Genomic DNA, 22,534 nt, shown 5'->3' on the forward strand with positions numbered 1-22,534 from the left:
GCTATTGTGTTGTGGTTTTTGTAGTTTTTAATTTAATTTCTATTTTATACTTTTTATAGGTACACTTATTATAATGTAGATTTTGTTAAGTTGTTAATAATTGGCTATTTTCCCCACTTTTACCCCCCGAGTTTTTTCAGGGTTCAACCGATTTTCATTGAACACATTATTTTGTAATGTGTACGTGATGTGCTTTCATTTGAGACCACAATAGATTATATTATTAGACATTCGGTTATTCTTCCCCTCTTTCACCCCCCACAACTTTAAACGACTCAACCGATTTTTATCAAACATATCTAAAAACTCGCCCGTAGCTCACCTTTCATACAAAATAAAAACCAAATTGAAATCGCTTCATCCGTTCGCGAGCTACGGAGCCACAGACAGACAGAAACGTCAAACTTATAACACCCCTCTTTTTACGTTGGGGGTTAAAAAGGAAAAATGTCGAAGTGGACCGAAGATGTGACCTACAAATTTGTACAGGAGTATCTTATACATGAATGTCTTTATAATTGTAAATACCCTAAATATTAAATTAAAAGAGCCTGAGAAGTCTTCAGTTTCATACACTACCGCGTTTAATATTTTTCAAAGTATTTCTTGCCATAGCAAGCGCGCTTGTTTTTGTTCGTCCATACTTGCTGTTCGACGCCCAACGCAGGAGCAAAAGAGTATTGAACACAACAAGCACTAAGCACTTGCACTCGTAATTGCTAAGCACCTGCACTTGCACTAATCAAAGTGTAAACTAACCTTAAGACTTTATAGATAGCGTCACTGTTCATGATCATATCGCGCCCACTTCGCCCACTCAATATAAGTGGATCAGAGTTGGCTTTCATCAAAACGTGGTGGGAATTTAAAAAAGACAACTGACAATGGAAAATTGTGAATGTTATTTCTCATCCGGTTCGGCAAAAGCGCAACAATAAATTCCCGAGAATCCATGTTGAATTCAGTTTTACTTTAATCCATGCGAAATATTTACTCACAACCACTACAGCTGCATGTTTCAATATGCTTTCATATTGCGAGCATACAGCTGACACCTGACACCCTGACAGCGCTCAAATATGCGTCGTGGTCGCTAGCGTTGCGGGCCTTTAGTGGAACCAAGAAGAGTGGAACGCTTATAATCTATGCTTGAAATATTGACACTGACACTGACAGTATACAAATACACAGTAGTAGCGGATTTTGTGCAATAGAAAATTTGGAAGTCTATTAGCGAGTTCCCAATTAAATTGATTTTTAATATTAATTACAAGTGAAATATTTATTTATATATATTTGAATCTAGTTCAATTAAAAATTTGTATCATTAATATAACTACTATCAGATGAATTCTTTGTTTTAACAAAATCTTTGAATCAATATTTTCTATCATAGGTAGAATAAGTCGTATCGTAAAGGTTTTAATTGGGCTAAGTGTATAAATCGTAAAGTAGGAAATCAATAAAATGTCTCATAGAACTTCCTGCTTTCAACTAAATGACTTATTTCCTAGAGAAATAGATATTGAAGTATGTTTAAAGACCCTAAAAATATTCCAAAAGTTAGAAGGGGACGTAAATTGTGTTGTATGGGATGCTTCTCTAGTACTCGCCAAATATCTCGAAACAATGTGTCAGTGTAAGCCTGACTTTTTGAGTGGGATCAGAGTTTTAGAATTAGGATCTGGATTAGGCGTTGTTGGGCTTACAGCAGCTACGTTGGGGTCAGCATTATTAGTTACATTTTTTTATAATCTGAAGTTTGTGTTTTAATCTAGTCTTACAATATTGTGTTTTTAGGGCCCAAGTCACACTCACAGACTTACCTGAAGCGCTGCCCTTGCTTCGTCTGAACATATCAGAAAATAAACAGAAAATTGTTAGTATGGGAGGATATGCTATAGCAGAATCTTTAATATGGGGTGACAAAAATTCTGAAATTCATAAACAAGAATTCGATATGATTGTTTTAGCTGATTGTGTTTATTATGAAGATGTAATAATAACATTAAAATTTATTATCAATTGCTTCTAATTTTCCGGTTTTGTTTTTTATTAATATTCAAGCTAAATTAATAATCCTTTTATTAACTAACTTAACTATTGATTTTGCTATCGGCTTGTAGAATTAACATTTAGTGATAAATATAACACAGGTATTTTATTTCTTAATAATTTTTCAGGCTATCAGTCCTCTTATAGAAACCTTACAATGTTTAAATAATACAGTCAAAAAGAAACCAACAATATATCTAACTCAAGAAATAAGGGATTCAGAGATCCAAAAGAAGTTATGGAATGTATTTTATGAGAAGCTAAGTGAGTCTTTCTACATTGAAAAGATTCCCGAGGAACAACAACACATCAACTACAGAAGCTCAGACATACTTTTATTAAAAATTATAAAAAAATGATATTTATACAGTTATGATGTATGGTAACCTGCCTGAATGAGCACAAAAGATGTACAAAGGAAAATATTAGAAGACAAAAATAAGAACATGTTAAAATTAAATAAACATTTAAAAACACTTAATAGAAGTTGATCTTTGAAATATTAATGTTAGTGAAATCTCTTTATTATAAGATTAAATTTGTAATCATAAATCTTTATGCATAGACATATAATATTAATTGGATATAGTAAAGCAGAGGAATGTAAATCCTCATTAATATTGATGTGTTGCAACTATATCCTTTCAAAAAGAATAATGACGCACCTTTATTATCAAAAGGAAAAAATAATAACAATAATTTATGAAAAGATGGCCTAAATAAAATGAAGTATTTATTCAGTCAAATCTTTTATTTTATTAATTTATGATAAAACATAGGTATCGATACATTTTGGTTAAAGTAGCGATTTGAAGGCTAAGCAGTCTAGAGTTTTTTTGTATATTATTAAAGATTTGAAGAATATGTATAGGAATTAAAACTTTATTTGGAATACACTGTAGACTTCCTGCTTGAGGCTAAGTACTAGTTGCAAGGATATGATAGTAACCTTGTAATAACTGTTTTCGTTATTGTTGTTGTGTTTTGTATAGTTACCTGTTAGTTGTTTGTGTTGTAGGTATTATACAGGATTACAGGAAAAGTCGACCTAGATCCGTTAAGGTGTAGTACACATTTCTGAATGATTTCACTATGGAACCCTCCATCCTAAACTTAACCGTTTTCGAGATATTCGAGTTTTAATTTTTTTTATGAAAATGCCCAAATTTTCGGCTATTGAATTGGATATTTTTAATTTTTTTGACTCTTATGATTATTTTTTTTGGTTTTTTACATGAAGAATGAGATGCTTAATGACCTCAATGACTAAAATTGCACGTAAGTTAACTAAATGGGTCGTTGTAGACGATCGAAACTTAAGAAAATAAGTACAAATTATAAAAAAAAAATAATAATAATAAAATGTTTTTCTTTTCTGGATATCTCAAAAAATTATTATGGCACTTGCTCTGCATATGTGCTTAAAAACATCTACATTTTATCAGCTATCCAACGAGGTATAACACTAGGGTATTTATTAACCTCAAATTTAGTATTTCTGTGGAAAAAAGTAGAAGTGTTTTTTCCCGCTCAAGAAACACCCCTAATTTAGCTATAACTATCAATAATCAGGTTTTTCCGGTTTCAGATAAAGTTAAATTCTTGGGTGCCTTTTTGGATTCCAAAATGACAGGAGTCCACAACATAAATCATGTCCCAAGAAAATGTGAAAAAAACTTAAACATTATGAGATGTCTCTCTGGGGTCTGGTGAGGCGTGGGTGAGGCTCCCACCCATGTACACAAAAAGTTATATATAACGCTCTGATACGTAGCCATCTTGACTACGGATCTTTTATCCTGGAGCCATGTCATAAAACTATTATACGCGAACTAGACAAAATTCAATCAAAAGCGCTCCGCGTAATATTAGGTGCCATGAAGTCCTCCCTATTAACGCTCTACAGGTGGAATGAGGAGGTTCAACAACCTCCTCTACACTTGCGACGCCAAGACCTCTCAGACCGATTTCTCTTTAAAACCCTCCAACTCTCTTCCCATCCTCTGTCAGCTATAGACTACACCTACTCTCTCAATTAGTTCTTTCTTCATCCTACTGGTCTCACAAATCTCCCCCATGTCTAATTAAAAGCTATAATAAATTTATTGGCCTTCCTTTCCCTGTCCGTCAGTGTAGAATCTAAACTATTTACGAGGTTCCATTCGATGCTTTAGTTCTGCTTCCCAATATTTCTTTCAATCTCGGTATAGATAAGGGATCCCATTTAGCAAATCAGCAATTTAACTATGCCATAAACATATATTACAAAGATTGGTATCATTTATTCACAAACTCTTCTAAGCTTTCTGAACAGGGATGTATAGGATCAGTTGTCTGGATTCCGAGAGTTAATGTAGTTCTGAACTGCGAAATGCCTCCTGCCTCCTCAGTTTTTACTGGGTAAGCTGTGGCTATCTTGGAGGCTCTTTCGTTTATCGAGTCACACCAATTAAACAACTACATTATATTATCGGACTCCAGAAGCTGCCTGCAGAGTATTTTATATAATCCATTCAAGTCTAAATTTAAGCTCCCTTTTATTCTCAAAATTAGACATCTCCTCCATATCATCTGGCACAAAACATACGTGTCGAGATGGTTTGGATTCCGGCTCACAGTGGTATTATAGGGAATGAGAAAATAGATTTTTTCGCAAAAGAAGCGACAACATCAGGTGGCCTCAGCCACTACAAAGTCTATAGCCATGACTTGATTTCATTAGCAAAGACACAAATGATGCGTGATTGGGCTGAATTCTGGTCTCATTCAAGTGTAACAAAAGGAAAGTTCTATGCTAGTGTACAGGGATCCATTCTTGTCAAACCATGGTTTTTCAAGTATAGAAAGGCTAGTAAGTGGGTAACCTCAACTGTCTGCGCATAAGGTTAGGTCATTCTTGCACCCCTGTCTTCCTTCACAAAATTAGAGTAAAGTCCACTTTGCAAATGTGGTCTTGAGGAAGGCACTCTTAACACATATTTTTTAACACTCCAAAACTCCAGTTTTCCCTCTATAATGTTCTTCCACCTACTACACCACGCCCAACTAACCTGAGGTCTTTTTTATCATTAGTTTACTCTCATTTTATTGATATTTTATGTACATATATTAATCAAAAAAACATTAGATTGTAGCACTTTGTGTCTTGATTAACCCTACTAACCAATGTTTATACATGTTTGTTTGTCTTTTGTTTCAGATACTAATTCAGCACTTAAAATTGTGAAAAACTGGCAACAACACTGACGTTTTTTCTGATTCATTCCTTAGTCTTTATTTTTGCTCTTACGACTTGTGCTCCTACAAAGCCTTACACAAAGCAAAGTTTTCTGTCCTAACTTAACAATTCTTATAAAGTAAACTAAGCTTCACTCAGATATTGGCAAATCGTTCAGGGAGCCAAAGAAAAAGAAGAAGAAGAAGAATACTTTATTTGCTGGGATTTTAAAACACATTAAATAAACAGACTAAATATATTTAGAATTGCATGTAAAGATTCTCAACAGCAATAAATATTTGTAAATTCTGTAGTTGTCAGATTATGGACAAACTAAACTGCTGGTCAGGCGACGTGTTGTGGCAACGGTCACAGTACTTGGCTTGTGATTGTTGCGCTGGCGGTTGCGGGTTTATCAACATTTGTATTGGCCACACAGATGTTTGCCGTAGTCTGGGTGTTTGTGTAGTCATTATGGTTCTCCCCACCGTGCCCCGGAGAGCACGTTAAACGTCGCACGTTGGTCTTGGTTGTTATTATGTACACCTGATAGCAATCATTACTCATAGTAACGAATGTATCCGCCTACCCGCATTGGAGCAGTGTGGTAGATTAAGCTCTGATCCTTCTCCTACATGGGGAAAGAGGCTTATCCCCAGCTATGGGATATTACAGGCTAAAGCGTTAATTGCTGATCTAACATTACACTGATTTTAAAACGTCGACAAAAGTATATGAAGTGACATGTGTACCTTTATGCGGGAAAGAGTCGCTTTTTTATATAACGGTCGGCAAACAAATTATCGTTTTATATTTGGAATTTTCAGCAGGATCATGTGAAAGCGAAACAAACAAACTTACATTCATGTTTATAATATTAGCAGGGATTGTAAAATATATTGTATAAGTGATTGTCATTGTGTGCATGAAATGCTAAAGGTACCTAACATATATGTATAAAAGATAGAGAATAATAATGTATCCTTGTAAACGTGCTATAAATCATTAACACATTCCTCATTAACTACTTTGTCTATTAGTGAAAATCCGTTCTTAGTTTTAATAGCCAAACGGACAGACGCAGCGAAATACTTTTTTAGGGACTGTTGTAGTGTCGCAATGAAAGTCTTGATCAGAAGGTGTCGATCGAATATATTTGCATAAAAAATAGTAATATTTATATAAAATAATTTACAATAAAAAGTAAGTATCACAATAGTTGATTAGTTTTTATGACCAATCGCGAAGGTTTATTTTCGAAGCCTTGCGTCTCTTTCTCGCGCGTGGCTCTCTTTCTCCGCGCGTGCCGCTGTCGATTACTCATGCGCTTCGTCGCAAGTCGGAGGCACGGTAGCGCAGAGCGATATCTATAAATAGAACACGTTCCCGTGGATCGCTCTAGAGTCTGCCGCCACATCCCGACCTAGTCGGACGTCTACGCAGGCACAGTTCGCCGCGCGCTCACTAGCGCCCCCCCGGTCCCCGCCGACCGCCCGCTGTGCGATCACACGCACGCCCCCGGTCCCCGCTGACCGCCCGCTGCGCGTTCACACGCGCGCCCCCGGTCCCCGCCGACCGCCCGCTGTGCGATTCACACGCACCCTCTCGGCTCCAGCCGACCGCTCGCGTCCGCTCCAAGCGTGACCGCGAGCCCAGCCGGCGACTTCCCAGTCGCCCCCGCTTCGCTCTTGGAGAGAGCAACTCGCCGAGCTACAGTGCAGTGCTACGGACTTTTGGACTTTCACCAGTGCAGTGCTACGGACATTGGACTTTCGAACTATCGTTAGGTCAGTGTAGAGCAGTGTTCGTGTGATAGGTCAAAAGACTGTCGGACTTGCAGTGTAGTGTACTCGGACAATATAAGTGCAAAGGACTATAATAGTATCTTCGCGCGCGCGGATCTGCTTCTCCCGGAGCCGATCAACACACTCGGAGGTACAGGTTAGTCTTAGGCACACATCTCGGCCACCTAAGGGCAGAGACATTAGGGTACACAAGTAGGTACTCACTCGCCCCTGCCTCACGGCAGGGGAGATACAAAATTCCTTTTGTCTTCATTAGTAATTCCCCGCGTCCACTATGGACGCACTAAGCAAAACAATGGAGAAGCTTCTGAGCCTTCTCCAGCGTAAATACCCCGAAGTGTATAATGACCTTACTAACGAAATAGAGAGAGACGTATCGGGTTCGATTCCTGATGGCCCGGCTTCTCCTGAAAGGGACGAAGACCGAGGCAACTACGAAATGGAGTTAGCATGTGATTCCGATTGTAGCATCTCGTCCCAGGAGTCGAGGCCGGCTTCTCCGGCCTCCTCCGACTCAGACGGGTTCGAGCCCGTCTTAAAGAGTAGAAAGCGTAAGAAGGTTAAGGCCTCTATTACGCCGCTGCCATCCAAACGTTGCGCGAACACAACACGCAGCGAAGCCCCCGCACACCCCACACCCGCCGCTCCCGCGGCTCCCCCCGCAACACGCCCCACCACTTCAGCGAGTGATTCGCTCTCCGCGCCTTCAGCGCCCTCGTCCGCTCGAGCTCCGAAAAAACCACCGCCAGTCTATATCCAAGACAAAGCGGCATGGAGCTCCATCTCCAAAAAAATGGAGATCAAAAACATCTGCCCAGAGTCGGCAAAATCCACGTACCAGGGAATCCGAGTCACAGTTAAGGACTCGGAAACCCACCGTCGCCTCACGTCTCTCCTTAGACAGGAGAAAATCTCATTCCACACATACGCGCTAGATGACGAACGTCAACTACGCGTAGTCATCCGCGGTTTACCCTCTGAACTGAGCACGGAGGACATAAAGACGGACCTCCTGGGCCAGAAATACCCCGTTAAACAAGTCTCGCGTATGTACCATCCACGTACAAAAGCGCCGTATCCCATGGTGCTAGTCGTTCTATCTCTCTCTCCTGAGGGGAAAACCATATTTAATATTAAAACCGTCTGCCACCTCTCCGGGCTTACCGTAGAGGTCCCCAAAAACCGGGGCGAACCCGGCCAGTGTCACCGCTGCCAATTCTACGGGCACTCCGCCCGTAACTGTTACGCAAATCCTAGGTGCGTTAAGTGCCTAGGTGACCATGGCACCACTGACTGCCCCCGTAAGGTCCCCGACCCCGAAGTCCCACCCAGTTGCGTGTTGTGCAAGCAAGACGGACACCCCGCAAACTACCGAGGTTGCCCGCGGGCACCGCGCAAGCGTCGCCCGAGGGAAACGCGCGGTAGAGCGACCTCTCAAAAGAGGAAGCCGACCCCTGGAACCACCACAGAGGTATCGCCGGCCCCACAGGAGGCTCCTAAGCCCCAACAGGCAGGCATCAAAACCCAGCAGGTGGTTTCGAAAGCCCCCCCGACCCACAATAAGGCCCCTCAGGCCGCAAGCGTAGCCCCTAAGGCTAACGCTTGGAACAAGCCTTTATCCTACGTAAAGGCTATCCCCACACAGTCGGTAGTCGAACCGACTCCCATGAAAGACGAGGTCAAACGGATGAAGGCTTACTTAGCCGAAGTCCGCACACAATTAGACCGCATGGCAGCGGTACTAGAGACCTTTGACGTTTAAAACTAATATGACGGATAAAGCTAGGGTAAAACCACGTTCGCTCAGTGTCATTACTTTCAATGCAAACGGCCTTGGACCACAACTCGACTTAGTGTGTCAATTTTTGAGGGAACACCCGGTCGACGTCATGCTAGTGCAAGAGACTTTTCTCAAACCGGGTCATAGAGCACCTTATGTGCCTAATTATAATTTTGTTCGAAACGACAGAGTCACCGCACTCGGCGGCACTCTTATCTATTACAAAAAGTCGTTGCACTGCGTGCCGTTAGACCCTCCGCCGCTTAGCGAAATCGAAGCATCATTGTGTCGACTCAGTATGACGGGCCACCAGGCCATTACCATCGCGTCAGTTTATCTATCTCCCACTAAAAGACTGCTCGAGAGCGACATTAGGTCGCTACTCTCAACAGGTAGCGCGGTCCTTCTGGCCGGCGACCTAAATAGTAAACACCCCCGCTGGAACTCCCGCACGAGAAATAGCAGAGGAACAGAACTAGACAGACTGACGTCACTCCCCACTCTAGACATAGATGTCCTAGCGCCCATGACTCCCACTCGCTATCCAGTTAGGGGAACAAATGACTCACCAGACGTGCTCGACATAGCTATCGTCAAGGGCGTAACACTCCAGTTACGCTCTATCGAGACACTATCAGAGCTAGACTCAGACCATCGCCCCGTCCTAATCCAGCTAGGACCAGATACGGATCTCCACCAACCCGTCAAAACAGTCATAGACTGGAAAAAGCTCGAATCAGAGCTTAGCTCCCTAGACTCAGATCACCTTGAAGGTATACCCGACACAATCGATTCGGTAGACGTAGCTAAAGCGGCCGCGTCAAAATTAACTTCCTTTATTAAAAATAAGATCGATGACTGCTCTCGGGAGATGCCAATCCGCCCGGGCGAGCGTTGGCAGCTCCCAGAGGAGTTAAGAGACCTCATTAGGCGTAAAAACGCACAAACCAGAGCCCATGACTCTTACCCGACTGACGACAATCGGAGGAAACTCCGTTCCCTACAGAGGGAGGTGAAAGCTCGCTTCGCCGACCTCAGGGATGACTACTACAGTAGACGTCTAGGAGAACTCACCCCGTCGCACACCGCTTACTGGTCGTGGGCGAAGAGACTCCGTGGCGTCACCGTAGCCTCTACACCTCCCCTCATTAGGCCGAATCTCCCACCAGCCCTCGACGACCTGGACAAGGCCGAGTGCCTTGCGAGTAGTCTGGAGAGCCAATGCTCCCCAAGCACTGAGCCGTGCGATCCCATACACCTCTCGACGGTGGACGGGTTCGTCGAACGTAGGGCGGCCTCACCGCCATCCAACGAAACGCTTCCACCGACGACGGTGGAAGAAGTTGAATCGATCATTAAGGAACTCCATGCGAAAAAAGCCCCGGGTCCCGACCGAATCACCAACAAGACGCTCAAACGCCTTCCTCAGCAGCTTATCATGCTGCTCGTCATGATTTACAACGCCCTTCTGGCCGGTTGCTCGTTCCCCGATCAGTGGAAAGAGGCGACCGTGATAGGAATCCCCAAACCTGGAAAACCCAGGAACCTCCCTTCGAGCTATCGACCCATTAGTCTTCTCAACACCCTCGGTAAGGTGTATGAGAAAATTATCCACACCCGCCTCAAGGCTGCCACGCAACAAATGCGTTCACCGCTCATCGACGAGCAATTCGGGTTTCGAGCCCATCACTCCTCAGTCCACCAGGTGCACCGCTTAACGGAGCACATCCTAAAAGGTTTCGCCACATCCCGTACTCACACTACGGGGGCTCTATTCTTCGATGTCGCTAAGGCATTCGACAAAGTCTGGCATAACGGCTTGATATACAAGCTCTATCAACTAGAGCTGCCAGATAATCTCGTGCGCATCATACGAGACTTCTTGTCAAATCGTACCTTCAGATATCGGGTCGACGGCACTCTGTCTTCGCCCCGTCCTATTCGCGCCGGAGTCCCTCAGGGCTCGGTGCTTTCACCGCTTCTGTATTCGTTGTACACGAATGACATCCCGATTCCCAAAAATAAAGCCACCAAGCTGGCCCTATTCGCCGATGACACGGCCATTTTCACGACCGGCACCTCCGTCGAGGCTATAACTTCTCGACTCCAATCCGCGGCCACCGCCCTCGGTGAGTGGTTTAGGAAATGGAGAATCGAAGTAAATCCCGAAAAGAGTGCAGCAGTGCACTTTGTCAAGCACACCAGACGCGTCTTCTGGACAAAAGGTCGACCCGGGAAAATAACCCTATTTGGCACCCCGATTCCTTGGCTAAAGGAAACAAAATACCTAGGCGTTATACTCGATAGTAAACTTACATTCAGAGCCCACATTAACCGGGTCCGAAACAGGGCAGCTTTCATATTAGGCCGACTGCACACACTGCTATGCGGGAGGAGTAAAATGTCTCTTAGAAATAAGACGACATTATACAAGGCCTGCATACGACCTATTATGACTTACGCGTGCCCCGTCTTCGCTCATGTGGCGCCAACCCTCATCCATAGGCTCCAAATCATTCAGAATAAGTTTCTGCGCACTGCCACGTACTCGCCGTGGTACGTGCGTAATGTCGACTTACATCGCGACCTTAAGATCGATTCAATCGCGAAGCACCTCAAAATACTCGCTACAGCGTATTTTGAGAGAGCGCGCAGTCACCCAAATCCTCTTGTAGCAGAGGCTTGCAAATACGTAGGTAGAGGTAACTTACAGACCGTACAAAGGCGTCCCATGCACGTCTTAACCGACCCTGACGATAGGATCACGGCGCTTAACGCCATATACACCACCACACACAGGACACACACACACACCGCCCCCGCCGGCGAGGGCGAGGTCCCCGCGTTCTGACGGCTCGCACGCGCCTAGGCGCGTAGCTGACCGTCCGTAAGCCGTCTCAGCGCTCCGCATAGCGCCTCCTCCACTCCGACGACGCTCTAAGCCGAGGTGCGATCTCGCTAGGAGACACCCTTAGGGCGGGCGTCTTTCCCCTCCGAGCCCTCCCAGAGGGCTCCCATTCTTCCTTCGCGGCCGGCTTGCCTAAGTGCCCGGCCCCTCTCACCGGTGACGCTGTAAAGGCCGCTAGGGCCAACAGCACTCCACAATTCGAAAAAAAAAAAAAAAAAAAAAAAATGGATCGCTCTTTTCGGCGGCGATCGGCGCGGCGAACGGATCTCTGACGTGTACTTCACTCGGCGGCGGCGTGATTGTACTTCGTGAAGATATGCATGAAGAATACGTGCAAGTTAGCTTGAAGACTTGTGCGTGTGATTGCTGGTGCATCCGCTTGCATGGTGTGCTGTGCTATTTTCCAACAGTTCTTTTCAGAGCTAACAATCTTGTTTCACGAACATTAAAACAGCTCTTTTCAGAGCTATGTGCTTTCTGTTTCACGAACACGTCAATGTATCTTGGTAACGGTATAATGGTAAAGGTTATGAACGGTGAAGGTATTTTTAAGGTAAAGGTATCGGTAAGGTTAAATGGTAAAGGTATCGGTAAGGTTAAATGGTAAAGGTATCAGGTAAGTTGTCTTGTAGTAGCCTCATTGAATTACTATTACTACTTACGTAATAATAGTTCGATGTGGTAGGTAGCCACAGTGCTCCCCCTCAAGTGAAACGTACTGGAAGCTTGACGGAGCGGCCGGCTCGCGTTGTGACTTTATTATTATTCGTAGTCGGTTGTGACGTCACGCTGCCGTGCGGCTTGTCGGAAGTATTCTGTGGCGAGGTACTATTTTGTAGTGACGTATCGTTAGGTATGTTTTCTTGTAATAAGTAAGCGGGCTTGAGACGATCTATTGAGATGTTAGTTTCGCGATTTTGTAGTTGTATCGTATATACTTTCTCTGTTCTTCTTATTACGCGATACGGTCCTTCGTAGGGTGGTTGTAAAGGTTTTTTAATTGCGTCGACTCTAACGAATACGTGGCTGCAGTTGCGTAGATCTTTATGTATAAAAATAGATTGCTTGCTATTATGATGCGTCGTCGCTGCTTGCGGTCTATTTTGTTCTATTGCCGTTCTTATCTTGTTTACGTAAGTATAGTCGTCCGTAGTTGTAGGTATCGATGTAGTGAAAAAATCACCCGGTAGACGTAGGTTATAGCCGTACGTAAGTTCGGCTGGGCTAACTTCGGCGTCTGTGCGTAGGGTGGCTCGTAATCCGAGTAGTACAGTAGGTAGCTCGTCGATCCATGACCTTGTAATTGAGAGTTTCGTGCGTAGCGCGGCTTTTAATGTGCGATGCCAGCGTTCGACTATACCGTTGCTATGCGGATGATACGGAGTTGTACGATTTTTTGTTATTCCCATAATTTTCATTAAGTTATTAAATAGTTGACTTTCGAATTGACGGCCTTGATCACTAGTTAGTGTTGATGGACATCCGAATCTTACTATCCAGTGTTTGTAGATAGCTTCGGCGACGGTCTCAGCTGTTATATCGTCGGTAGGTATCGCTTCGGGCCATTTTGTTTCTCTGTCGATCATTGTTATGAGATAGCGGTAACCTTGCGCTGTAGTAGGTAAAGGTCCTACGATATCGACGTGAATATGTTGAAAACGTTCTGTAGGCGGGAATTTTGATGTAGCACTGTGTGTATGTCGTTGAATCTTATTTTTTTGACAATCGATGCAGCTTCTAGTCCATATTGATATGTCGCTATTCATTGACGGCCAAAAATATTTTTGTGATATCATCTTTCGTGTCGTACGCGTTCCAGGGTGGCTTATGTTATGTACGCTTCTAAATACATGTTGTCGATGTTGTTCGGGTATGTATGGTCGTATATGCGATGATGAAGTTTCACAATATAGGGTCATTGCGCCTGTTCGCGTCCACTTAGTGCAGTTGGCAAGTTTGAAAAAGAAAATAAAAATGTTCCCGCACTAATTTCTATGAAAAATTTATTTACTGTGTTCATTATATAGTCTATTTAAAGATTAATTTTCAGTTTTGTTCGAAACATCTTGTTATTATTTTATTTAAATACAAACGTCAGAATTAGGTGATTTACCCAGTTTGCGTCCATAAAATCCAATTTGCGTCCACCCGCTGGACCACTTCGCGTCCACCAGTTTAGAAAAGGAATAAAGAGGTGATATTTTTATAATAATGTAAAGAGACATTCGATTTTAATAATTTATTTATTGAAGAATTATTGTTATTTAAAAATCAACATATTAACATTAATAAATCACTATAAAGAAAATAATACACCTATTTACTCTAATCTTCTAAACATTGATAGAACTTAAAATTAAAAAACAAATTAGGTACCTATGTAGTCAGTAAATAGTGATTCCACTTTTAAAATTCAACAATTATCTGTTCTGTGAATTTTAAAGGAATGTAAGCAAGCTAAAGATCAGCCTGCAATTACAATCACAGCAGCCTTTCGCAGTCGACTACTGGACATAGGCCTCGACAAGTTCACTCCTATGTTTTGCCCATAGTCACTACGCTGGGCAGACGGGTTGGTGACCGCAGGCCTGGCATTGTCGTACCGAAGACGCTGCTGCCCGTCTTCGTCCTGTGTATTTCAAAGCCAGCAGTTGGATGGATATCCCGCCATCGGTCGGCTTTTTAAGTTCCGAGGTAGTACAGGAACTTAGTCGCCTCTTACGACACCCACGGGAAGAGAGGGGGTGTTTATATTCTTTGATGCCGTAAGCACACAGCACCACAAAGATCAGCCTTGATTAATAATAATTATGGAAACAAAATACGAGGTGCACACATATCTCCATTCGCATTAAATATTAATAATACCACTGTTTTCTTCTTCGTTACTTGGTTTTATTTGATACTAGCTGTGCTCGCGACTTCATTCGCGTGTAATTATAATTATAATTATGATAAAAAAATATTGTTCTGCTCGTAGAATTACAAAATAAATAAATTTCTAAAATAAAAGTAGCCTAATTTACTCCTTATTTCATTGGCTATCTAGATGGTAACGTCAAAATCAGTCCAGTCGTTTCAGTAATTAGCCGGAGCAAACAGACAGACAGACAGACAAAAATTCTAAAAAATGTTTTTATTTATTTATTTATTTTATTTTCTTACATCTAATATTACAGGCATAACCCAATTCATTAGACATAGTAAAGGAGACAAAAAGCGAAAGGAAAAAAATGTTAAACTATAATTAAAAAAGAATTGGCTGACTTGAACATAATACTAAAAACAAAACAATAATAAATATAAAAATATTAAATTCATTTCTCATAACATATTATATACAAAGTGACTTTTGCGAATTCACTCCACGAATAAGGAAAAAGGTCTAGTGTGTCAGCCACCAAGTTTAGCGTTCTGACTGAACGAGCAAGGGGTCCGTTGCGCACTAGCTCGGTTCTGCCGTGGGGTACTGCAAATAAGCTCGGTCGCTGTCTTCGTTGTAGATGATACCTATCGGGTACGCTCAAACCTATCCACTGCAGTACCCCTGGATTATTGACAATAACGCGAAATAATTTTAAAATATAAGTTGCCAGAGCCAGCTCTCTCCTAGTCTCCAACTTGTTGTATCCAACCATGCCCAATACAAACAATGTTGGATACATCATGGGATACAAGGGATACACGCAATAAAGCCTATGGTAAAGAAACCTGGTGAATTTATTTTGAACACGTTCCAGTATGAGACTGTATTTGACTTCATGTGTAGACCATACTACCGCATTATACTCAAGCTGACTTCTTATTAGGGCATCATACAGTAAAGAGATTGCTTATTTTGGTATATGTACCGTGTATAAATCAATATACATTTAGTAAAAAGGTGTTACTTTAATATTACAAACAGACACTCTAATTTTATTTATTTGTGTAGATAAGTTTTGTACTCTCTTGGTCTGCCCCCACTGATTTTATCCAATATCGTAATAGCATATTTTTTGCATAGGTGCTTGTCTTACTGATTTCTTCTTCTCTTGGATGTCATGCAAATCTTCCCTTAAATCTTCCTTTGTGTATGTTCTTTTTTCCTTCTTCTTTCTTATCTGCAAAGAACTCATCTTAAACAGAAAAAAATAAGAAAGAAATTACTTATTTCATTCAAAGTAGAATAGGTATTAAACTTTTAGTTTTATGTATTAAACTTATAGAATTAATTTAAAAAATGGACGCGATTTAGTTTTCTTATTAATTCCTTTAGGTTTAGTTTGCGTCCATTGCGGACGCAAAGTGGAAGTTTTATAAATTCGGTGTAGGAGTTCGCGTCCACCTTATTTTAACTATTAAGTATAAAAAAAATAAGCAAATTCATAATTATTATAATTCCTTTTACCATAACCAACGCCTAGAAACAGCTATGTATCCAAAATAAACATAAAACAATAAAAGACTCACCTTCAAACGAACCACTGCCCACTATTTTCTTCTCACTATTCCGTGCCTTCGCGCTCTCTTGTTGAACAGCCCTAACTAACTATTTTTTTTACCCAGGATTGCTTGGACGCACGGAACTTTTGTCTATGCGTACGTGCCTCTTATACATTGAGGTATTAGCCGGTAATTATTTTTCGACTTATTGGTGTCTTAGTATACTTAATTTCGAGACTTTTCAAAGTGAGATCCGTAAAATGGACGCGAATTGGGCGGTGGACGCGAACAGGCGCAATGACCCTAGTTCGATATCGGTGTTCGGGATAGTTATTTTCTTTAGATTAATATTTTCTTGAAGTAATAATTGTTTAATAGTAGGATCTTGTTGCTGTGCGGTTGCTATTTCTTCGTAATTGATTGCAGAAGGACATGTAATTGTTTCTATGCGACTTAGAGCGTCGGCAACAATGTTTTGTTTGCCGCTTACATGTCTTATGTCGGTTGTAAATTCGCTAATAAATAATAACTGTCTCGTGCGTCTTGGTGTTTCTGTAGTCGAATTAACCTTATGCATTGCGAATGTAAGTGGCTTGTGATCGGTGAATATGATGAGTGGTCGTCCTTCGAACATCTTGCGGAAGTGTTTTACAGCCATGTATATTGCTTGGAGTTCTCTGTCGTATGTTGAGTATCTTGATTGCGCATCGGAGAATTTTTTTGAATAATAGCCGAGAGGTTGCCATGATTTGTTTACGTATTGTTGTAAGACGGCGCCAGCTGACTTGTCGGACGCGTCGCAGAATAACGCATACGTAGCTTTATGTGACGGGTGAGCAAGCAAAGCAGCGTTGCTGATGCTGTTTTTGCATGCTTCGAATGCTTGTGTTGACTCTTCGGTCCATTGTATGACAGTCTTGTCTCGCTTCTTAACGTTGTGTAGGTATGCATTGAGTGGCGCTTGAATAGATGCGGCGTTAGGTATGTGGTCGCGATAAAAATTTAACATACCGAGGAAACGACGTAACTCTTCGATGTTCGTAGGTTTCGGATACTTCGTGATGATGTCGATCTTCTGTGCTGGAGGTTTAATACCGTCTTTTGAAACGTGGTATCCTAAGAATTGAACTTCTGTTTGACCGAAGTGGCATTTCGATGGATTTATTGTGATGCCGTGTTCTTCAAGTCTTCGTAGCACGGTTCTGAGGTGTTCTCGGTGAAGATCTTCGTTTTCAGATGCAAGAAGTACGTCGTCGATGAAAGGAAATACGTAAGGCAGTCCGCTTAATACTTGATGTATGAATCGCTGGAATGTCTGCCCTGCGTTTTTTTAAACCTGGACACATTCTCGGGAATTCGAATAGTCCCATTGGCGTTATTATAGCAGTCTTTTCAATATCCTCTTCGCGAACGCGGAGTTGTTGGTATGCTCTGTTAAGGTCTATTGTTGAAAATATTGTCTTCCCAGCGAGTTGATATGTGAAGTCTTTGACACGTGGTACGGGATATCGATCGGCCTTGGTGATAGCGTTTAGACGGCGATAGTCACCACAGACGCGTATGTCTCCGTTCTTTTTCGGTACGACGTGAAGGGGTGACGCCCATGGACTCTTGCTGGGGCGACATAGACCTTGTTCCATCATGTTTTGGAATTCTTTCCTGACTTGTTCATAGCGATGCGGTGGTATAGGACGTGCACGACAATGTACGGGTGGTCCTTCGGTTTCGATGTAGTGCTGAACGTTGATCTTGCTGTCATTTATGTTCATTGCAGTCAGTCTTGTTATGCCGGGGAATTCTGAGAGAATATCGTGGTAAATATTATTGCTGTCTATGCTTCGTACTGTAGGTATAGTTGTAGCTCGAACGGGTGCTTTGACTGTTAAGTTAGTAACGTTATCGATGAGTTTCTTATTTTTTAGATCGACGATGAGTTGATGATGTTTTAGAAAATCGGCTCCTAGTATCGGCTTTGACACGTCGGCGACTATGAACTTCCACTTGTATGGACGGCGAAGGCTGAGGTCTAGTTCGAGTGTTTTTTCACCGTATGTCGATATAGTGGTGTTGTTAGCGGCGTAGAGTTTGAATGGCAGCGGTGTAGTGAAGTGAGTTTTTTTTCTAGGTAGAACGGATATGTTAGCTCCCGTGTCTACCAAGAAAGATATTCCTGTTTTCTTGTCTGTGACAAATAGGCGGTAGGAGTATTCTTGAGCGCCGGATTCCGCCTCTGCCAGCGTTCTCTCTAGTTTTCCGACTGCTTTCCTTTAGACGCGAAGGAACATGGTGACCTGCAATTTCTTGCCTGGGCACCGTAACGTTGGTGGTAATAGCACGCTGACGATGGTGTGTTGTCTCTCGATCGAGATTTATATCGAGGGTTGTAGGAGCGGCTTCGAGAACGGTTTCTTCTGAAATTATGTTGCGGTTGTCTTGATTTCAATTCAGCGATTTCTATGGAGAGTTTTCTTATTTCGTTTATTAGGAAGTTTGTATCAATATTCTGAGATGCGGACGTATGAGGTGGTAGTGTTGTGCTGACAGCGGCGACTTCGCGGTGTTGTTCTAGCATCTTGTCAGCGAGCAGTGCGAGTTCTTCCAACGCAGTCTTCGTGCTGAAGGAATCGCTCACGGCTAGAACTGAGCGGATGTGTGGTGGTAGGTGGTTGGTCCATAGGATGCGTAGCGTGGCATCAGGGATTCTATCGCGGGCGAGATCGCGCATTCGTCGTAGTAGGTGTGATGGTTTCTGATCCCCTAGTTCCATTTCTGACAAGAGCTTTTGAAATTGCCGGTTGTCTGACTCTTCGTATGCAGTGATGAGACGTTCTTTAATCGCTTGGTATGGCTTGGATTCGGGTGGATTGTAGAGAAGGTCCGATATTTGTTCGATATCTTGCTTCTCTAGTCGAGCGATTACCATTTGCGCTAGTTGTTGTTCGCCTTTCTTCTGGTCGTGAGTGGCGGCTTCGAAGCTGTAGAACCATAATCGGACACGGTCGCGCCAGAAAGGTGGAATTCGCAGTGAAAGCGAAATGCTCGCGATTTCTGACGGCTGGTCGGCGGTGGCGGCTGCGGCGGGCAGGGATTCGGTGGTTCTTGATTTATCCATTTTTCACGAGCAGGGATTCTTCTTCTTTACTAGCAGGGATTCTTCGTATCACGTCGGGGTCACCACTTTAGGGACTGTTGTAGTGTCGCAATGAAAGTCTTGATCAGAAGGTGTCGATCGAATATATTTGCATAAAAAATAGTAATATTTATATAAAATAATTTACAATAAAAAGTAAGTATCACAATAGTTGATTAGTTTTTATGACCAATCGCGAAGGTTTATTGTCGAAGCCTTGCGTCTCTTTCTCGCGCGTGGCTCTCTTTCTCCGCGCGTGCCGCTGTCGATTACTCATGCGCTTCGTCGCAAGTCGGAGGCACGGTAGCGCAGAGCGATATCTATAAATAGAACACGTTCCCGTGGATCGCTCTTTTCGGCGGCGATCGGCGCGGCGAACGGATCTCTGACGTGTACTTCACTCGGCGGCGGCGTGATTGTACTTCGTGAAGATATGCATGAAGAATACGTGCAAGTTAGCTTGAAGACTTGTGCGTGTGATTGCTGGTGCATCCGCTTGCATGGTGTGCTGTGCTATTTTCCAACAGTTCTTTTCAGAGCTAACAATCTTGTTTCACGAACATTAAAACAGCTCTTTTCAGAGCTATGTGCTTTCTGTTTCACGAACACGTCAATGTATCTTGGTAACGGTATAATGGTAAAGGTTATGAACGGTGAAGGTATTTTTAAGGTAAAGGTATCGGTAAGGTTAAATGGTAAAGGTATCGGTAAGGTTAAATGGTAAAGGTATCAGGTAAGTTGTCTTGTAGTAGCCTCATTGAATTACTATTACTACTTACGTAATAATAGTTCGATGTGGTAGGTAGCCACACTTTGTTTTACAATATAGATTAGTATTAAAGCAAAATAAAATATTAACTAATGACATCGATTATCGCTTTATCCCTGCTGAAAGTTCCAAATAAAAAACTATAGAACTTACAAAATTTACAGAAGTTATACGATTCATGTTTGGACTTTGTAAATAAAATCTCTCGGAATAAGATAAGATATCTCTGATTGTAAAACCTCAACTGGCTCCCAATTCGCTTTTGCAGAAACACGCATATTCTTAGCCTACTTTACTCTAATTCTATTAAATCCTATACGTACTGCACCTGTTTATCTAAAGGTACGATTTAAATTTCTTTGCGATTCTCATGAAAGCAGTATTCGTTCTCACGATAGCTAACTTCTTGAAATAACATCTTTTCTGTTCTTTTTGGGAAATTATACTGGCATATTTTTTCATCATATCTATAGCCTGGTACTTTTTTTGACAAATTATTACATTTGCAAGCTGGAACGGGAGGGAGGGTATTCGCTGGAATCCATGTTTAATTAAGCTTCACTCCAATCCATGAGAAATATTTACTCACAAGTTCACAACCCCTACCGCTGCAGGTTCACCACCGCTATACTGCGAGCATACAGCTGACAGCTCACTTCAGCCTGTCGCGTCATATGTGTTACCCATAGTCATCACCATTTCACCACACTGGGCAGGCGGGTTGGTGACCGCAGGGCTAGCTTTGTCGCACCGAAGACGCTGCTGCTCCTCAAAGCCAGCCGTTGGATGGTTATCCCGACATCGGTCGGCTTTTTAAGTTCCAAGGTGGTAGTGGAACTGTGTTATCCGTTTGCACCAACGGGAAGAGAAGGGTGGCTATATTCTTTACTGCCGTTACCACACAACATAGTTGACAGCGCTCAAATATACGTTACACTTATAAAATTGGTCTACAACGCCCGCGGCGCTTTTTACGTTATGGAAGGGCACAGCAATTTTAGCGGTCGTGGTCGATGGCGTTATGGACCTTTAATGGAACGCACTGTCAATGTCGAAAAGTTTTGACATTGACTATAAGCCACATTTAAAACGAATGTTGTACTTTACTAAACTTCCAAATCCATATATTCAACTGCCTATAAATCCTCTTTTTTCTATTCCCTATAAAGCTCTTGTATATCGTCCTGTCATTGTTACAAACCTTGGTCTTATCAAAGGTTCCCCGAACACTAAGTCTCTCTTTAATTATGTAGTTCATCAAAATTGGTCCGATCATCTACTTATTTATACCGATGCGTCTAAACTGTCAGCAAATAGCTGCGTTGGCGCAGCCTGCTGGATCCCAAAATTCAAAATTATTTTACAGTTTAAGTGCCCGCCTGAATCATCGGTCTTCACCGGTGAAGCCGTCGCTATTTTGGAAGCTATTTTATATGCCCACTCCCACGATTTAAGACAAACCGTAATTTTGACTGACTCCTTAAGTTGCCTATTAGCAATTAAGGAAAACCCGTTTCGTAGCAGAAAAAGATTTGTCATTATTTTAAAGATCAGGGAAGTTTTGTTTTTATGTCATCAGAAAGGTTTGCAGATCACTCTTGTTTGGATTCCCAGTCACTCTGATATTCCCGGCAACGAGACTGCGGATTCATGTGCCAAATCTGCCATCCAAATCGGCTCCCATGCTCACTATAAAAATTTCTGTTATGATCTTGGTGTTGCAGCGAATACTCGGTTGGCCAATTCGTGGACATCATCTTGGATATCATCCAAAATGGTAAAAGGTAAATACTATGCAAGCCTGCAACCAGAAATCCCTAGACGACCATGGTTTTTCCGTTTTAGACACGCCGATCGCTGGGTCACTTCGACCATTTGCAGGTTGCGTTTAGGTCACGCGTGCACACCTAGACATCTCGCAAAAATTAGAGTACGGGACCATTCACTCTGTGAATGCGGTTTAGATGAAGGATCCCCATCCCATATCCTGTTTAATTGCCCCAAACTCCTTCATCCGTTGTATGACGTACTCCCTCCTGAAGTTCCCCGCCCTATAAATGTTGAATCTTTATTAATGTTTGTGTTTAGTCCTCTGTGTTCCTTTTTATGTAAATATATTAAATATAATAAAATTAAATTGTAAATATTACAATGTATATATATATATATATATATATATATATATATATATATATATATATATATATATATATATATTTAGTACAATGTTATATACTTATTAATATTTTTATATTTTTGTACATTTTGAGAGTATTGTGAATAAATACATACTATTTTCGTGTATTTTCAAAATTTAACTAAATTATATTCTCAAATCCACCGAAATAATAACAATCTCCGTCGTGTGTTCTCCATCCCACGTGACATTGGCGAAATGATATGTGTCAAACTGACACAACTAAAAGCCATTAAGCAAAGAACTGA

At 42.0% G+C, this 22,534-nt stretch overlaps 1 protein-coding gene and 1 long non-coding RNA gene across 3 annotated transcripts; both read left to right on the forward strand.

The window, feature by feature from the left end:
- LOC123657902 lies at positions 1-21,869 on the forward strand. Its single transcript, XR_006743798.1, has 3 exons — positions 1-11; positions 12,919-12,924; positions 21,729-21,869. It is a non-coding gene; the product is annotated as an uncharacterized LOC123657902 (long non-coding RNA).
- Positions 1,166-2,795, forward strand: LOC123657896 (protein N-lysine methyltransferase METTL21D-like). 2 transcript variants are annotated; one of them, XM_045593387.1, is made up of 3 exons: positions 1,166-1,724; positions 1,801-1,996; positions 2,184-2,795. In XM_045593387.1, the coding sequence occupies exons 1-3, from the start codon at positions 1,468-1,470 to the stop codon at positions 2,412-2,414; spliced, it is 684 nt and encodes a 227-aa protein (XP_045449343.1). In that variant the 5' UTR covers positions 1,166-1,467; the 3' UTR covers positions 2,415-2,795. The 2 variants fall into 2 exon arrangements, with proteins under 2 accessions (XP_045449343.1, XP_045449344.1); XM_045593388.1 differs by having other exon boundaries at positions 1,801-1,879.
- Positions 21,870-22,534: the final 665 nt, after the last annotated feature.

Source organism: Melitaea cinxia, chromosome 11 (assembly GCF_905220565.1).
Source record: "Melitaea cinxia chromosome 11, ilMelCinx1.1, whole genome shotgun sequence".
Taxonomy (NCBI): domain Eukaryota; kingdom Metazoa; phylum Arthropoda; class Insecta; order Lepidoptera; family Nymphalidae; genus Melitaea; species Melitaea cinxia.

Excerpts from the sequence above, each read along its gene's own strand:
- LOC123657896 (XM_045593387.1), top strand. The coding sequence starts at position 1,468 with ATGTCTCATAGAACTTCCTGCTTTCAACTAAATGACTTATTTCCTAGA. Across the intron at positions 1,725-1,800 it reads CTTACAGCAGCTACGTTGGG|GGCCCAAGTCACACTCACAG; the intron begins GTCAGCATTATT and ends TTGTGTTTTTAG. Across the intron at positions 1,997-2,183 it reads ATTGTGTTTATTATGAAGAT|GCTATCAGTCCTCTTATAGA; the intron begins GTAATAATAACA and ends ATAATTTTTCAG.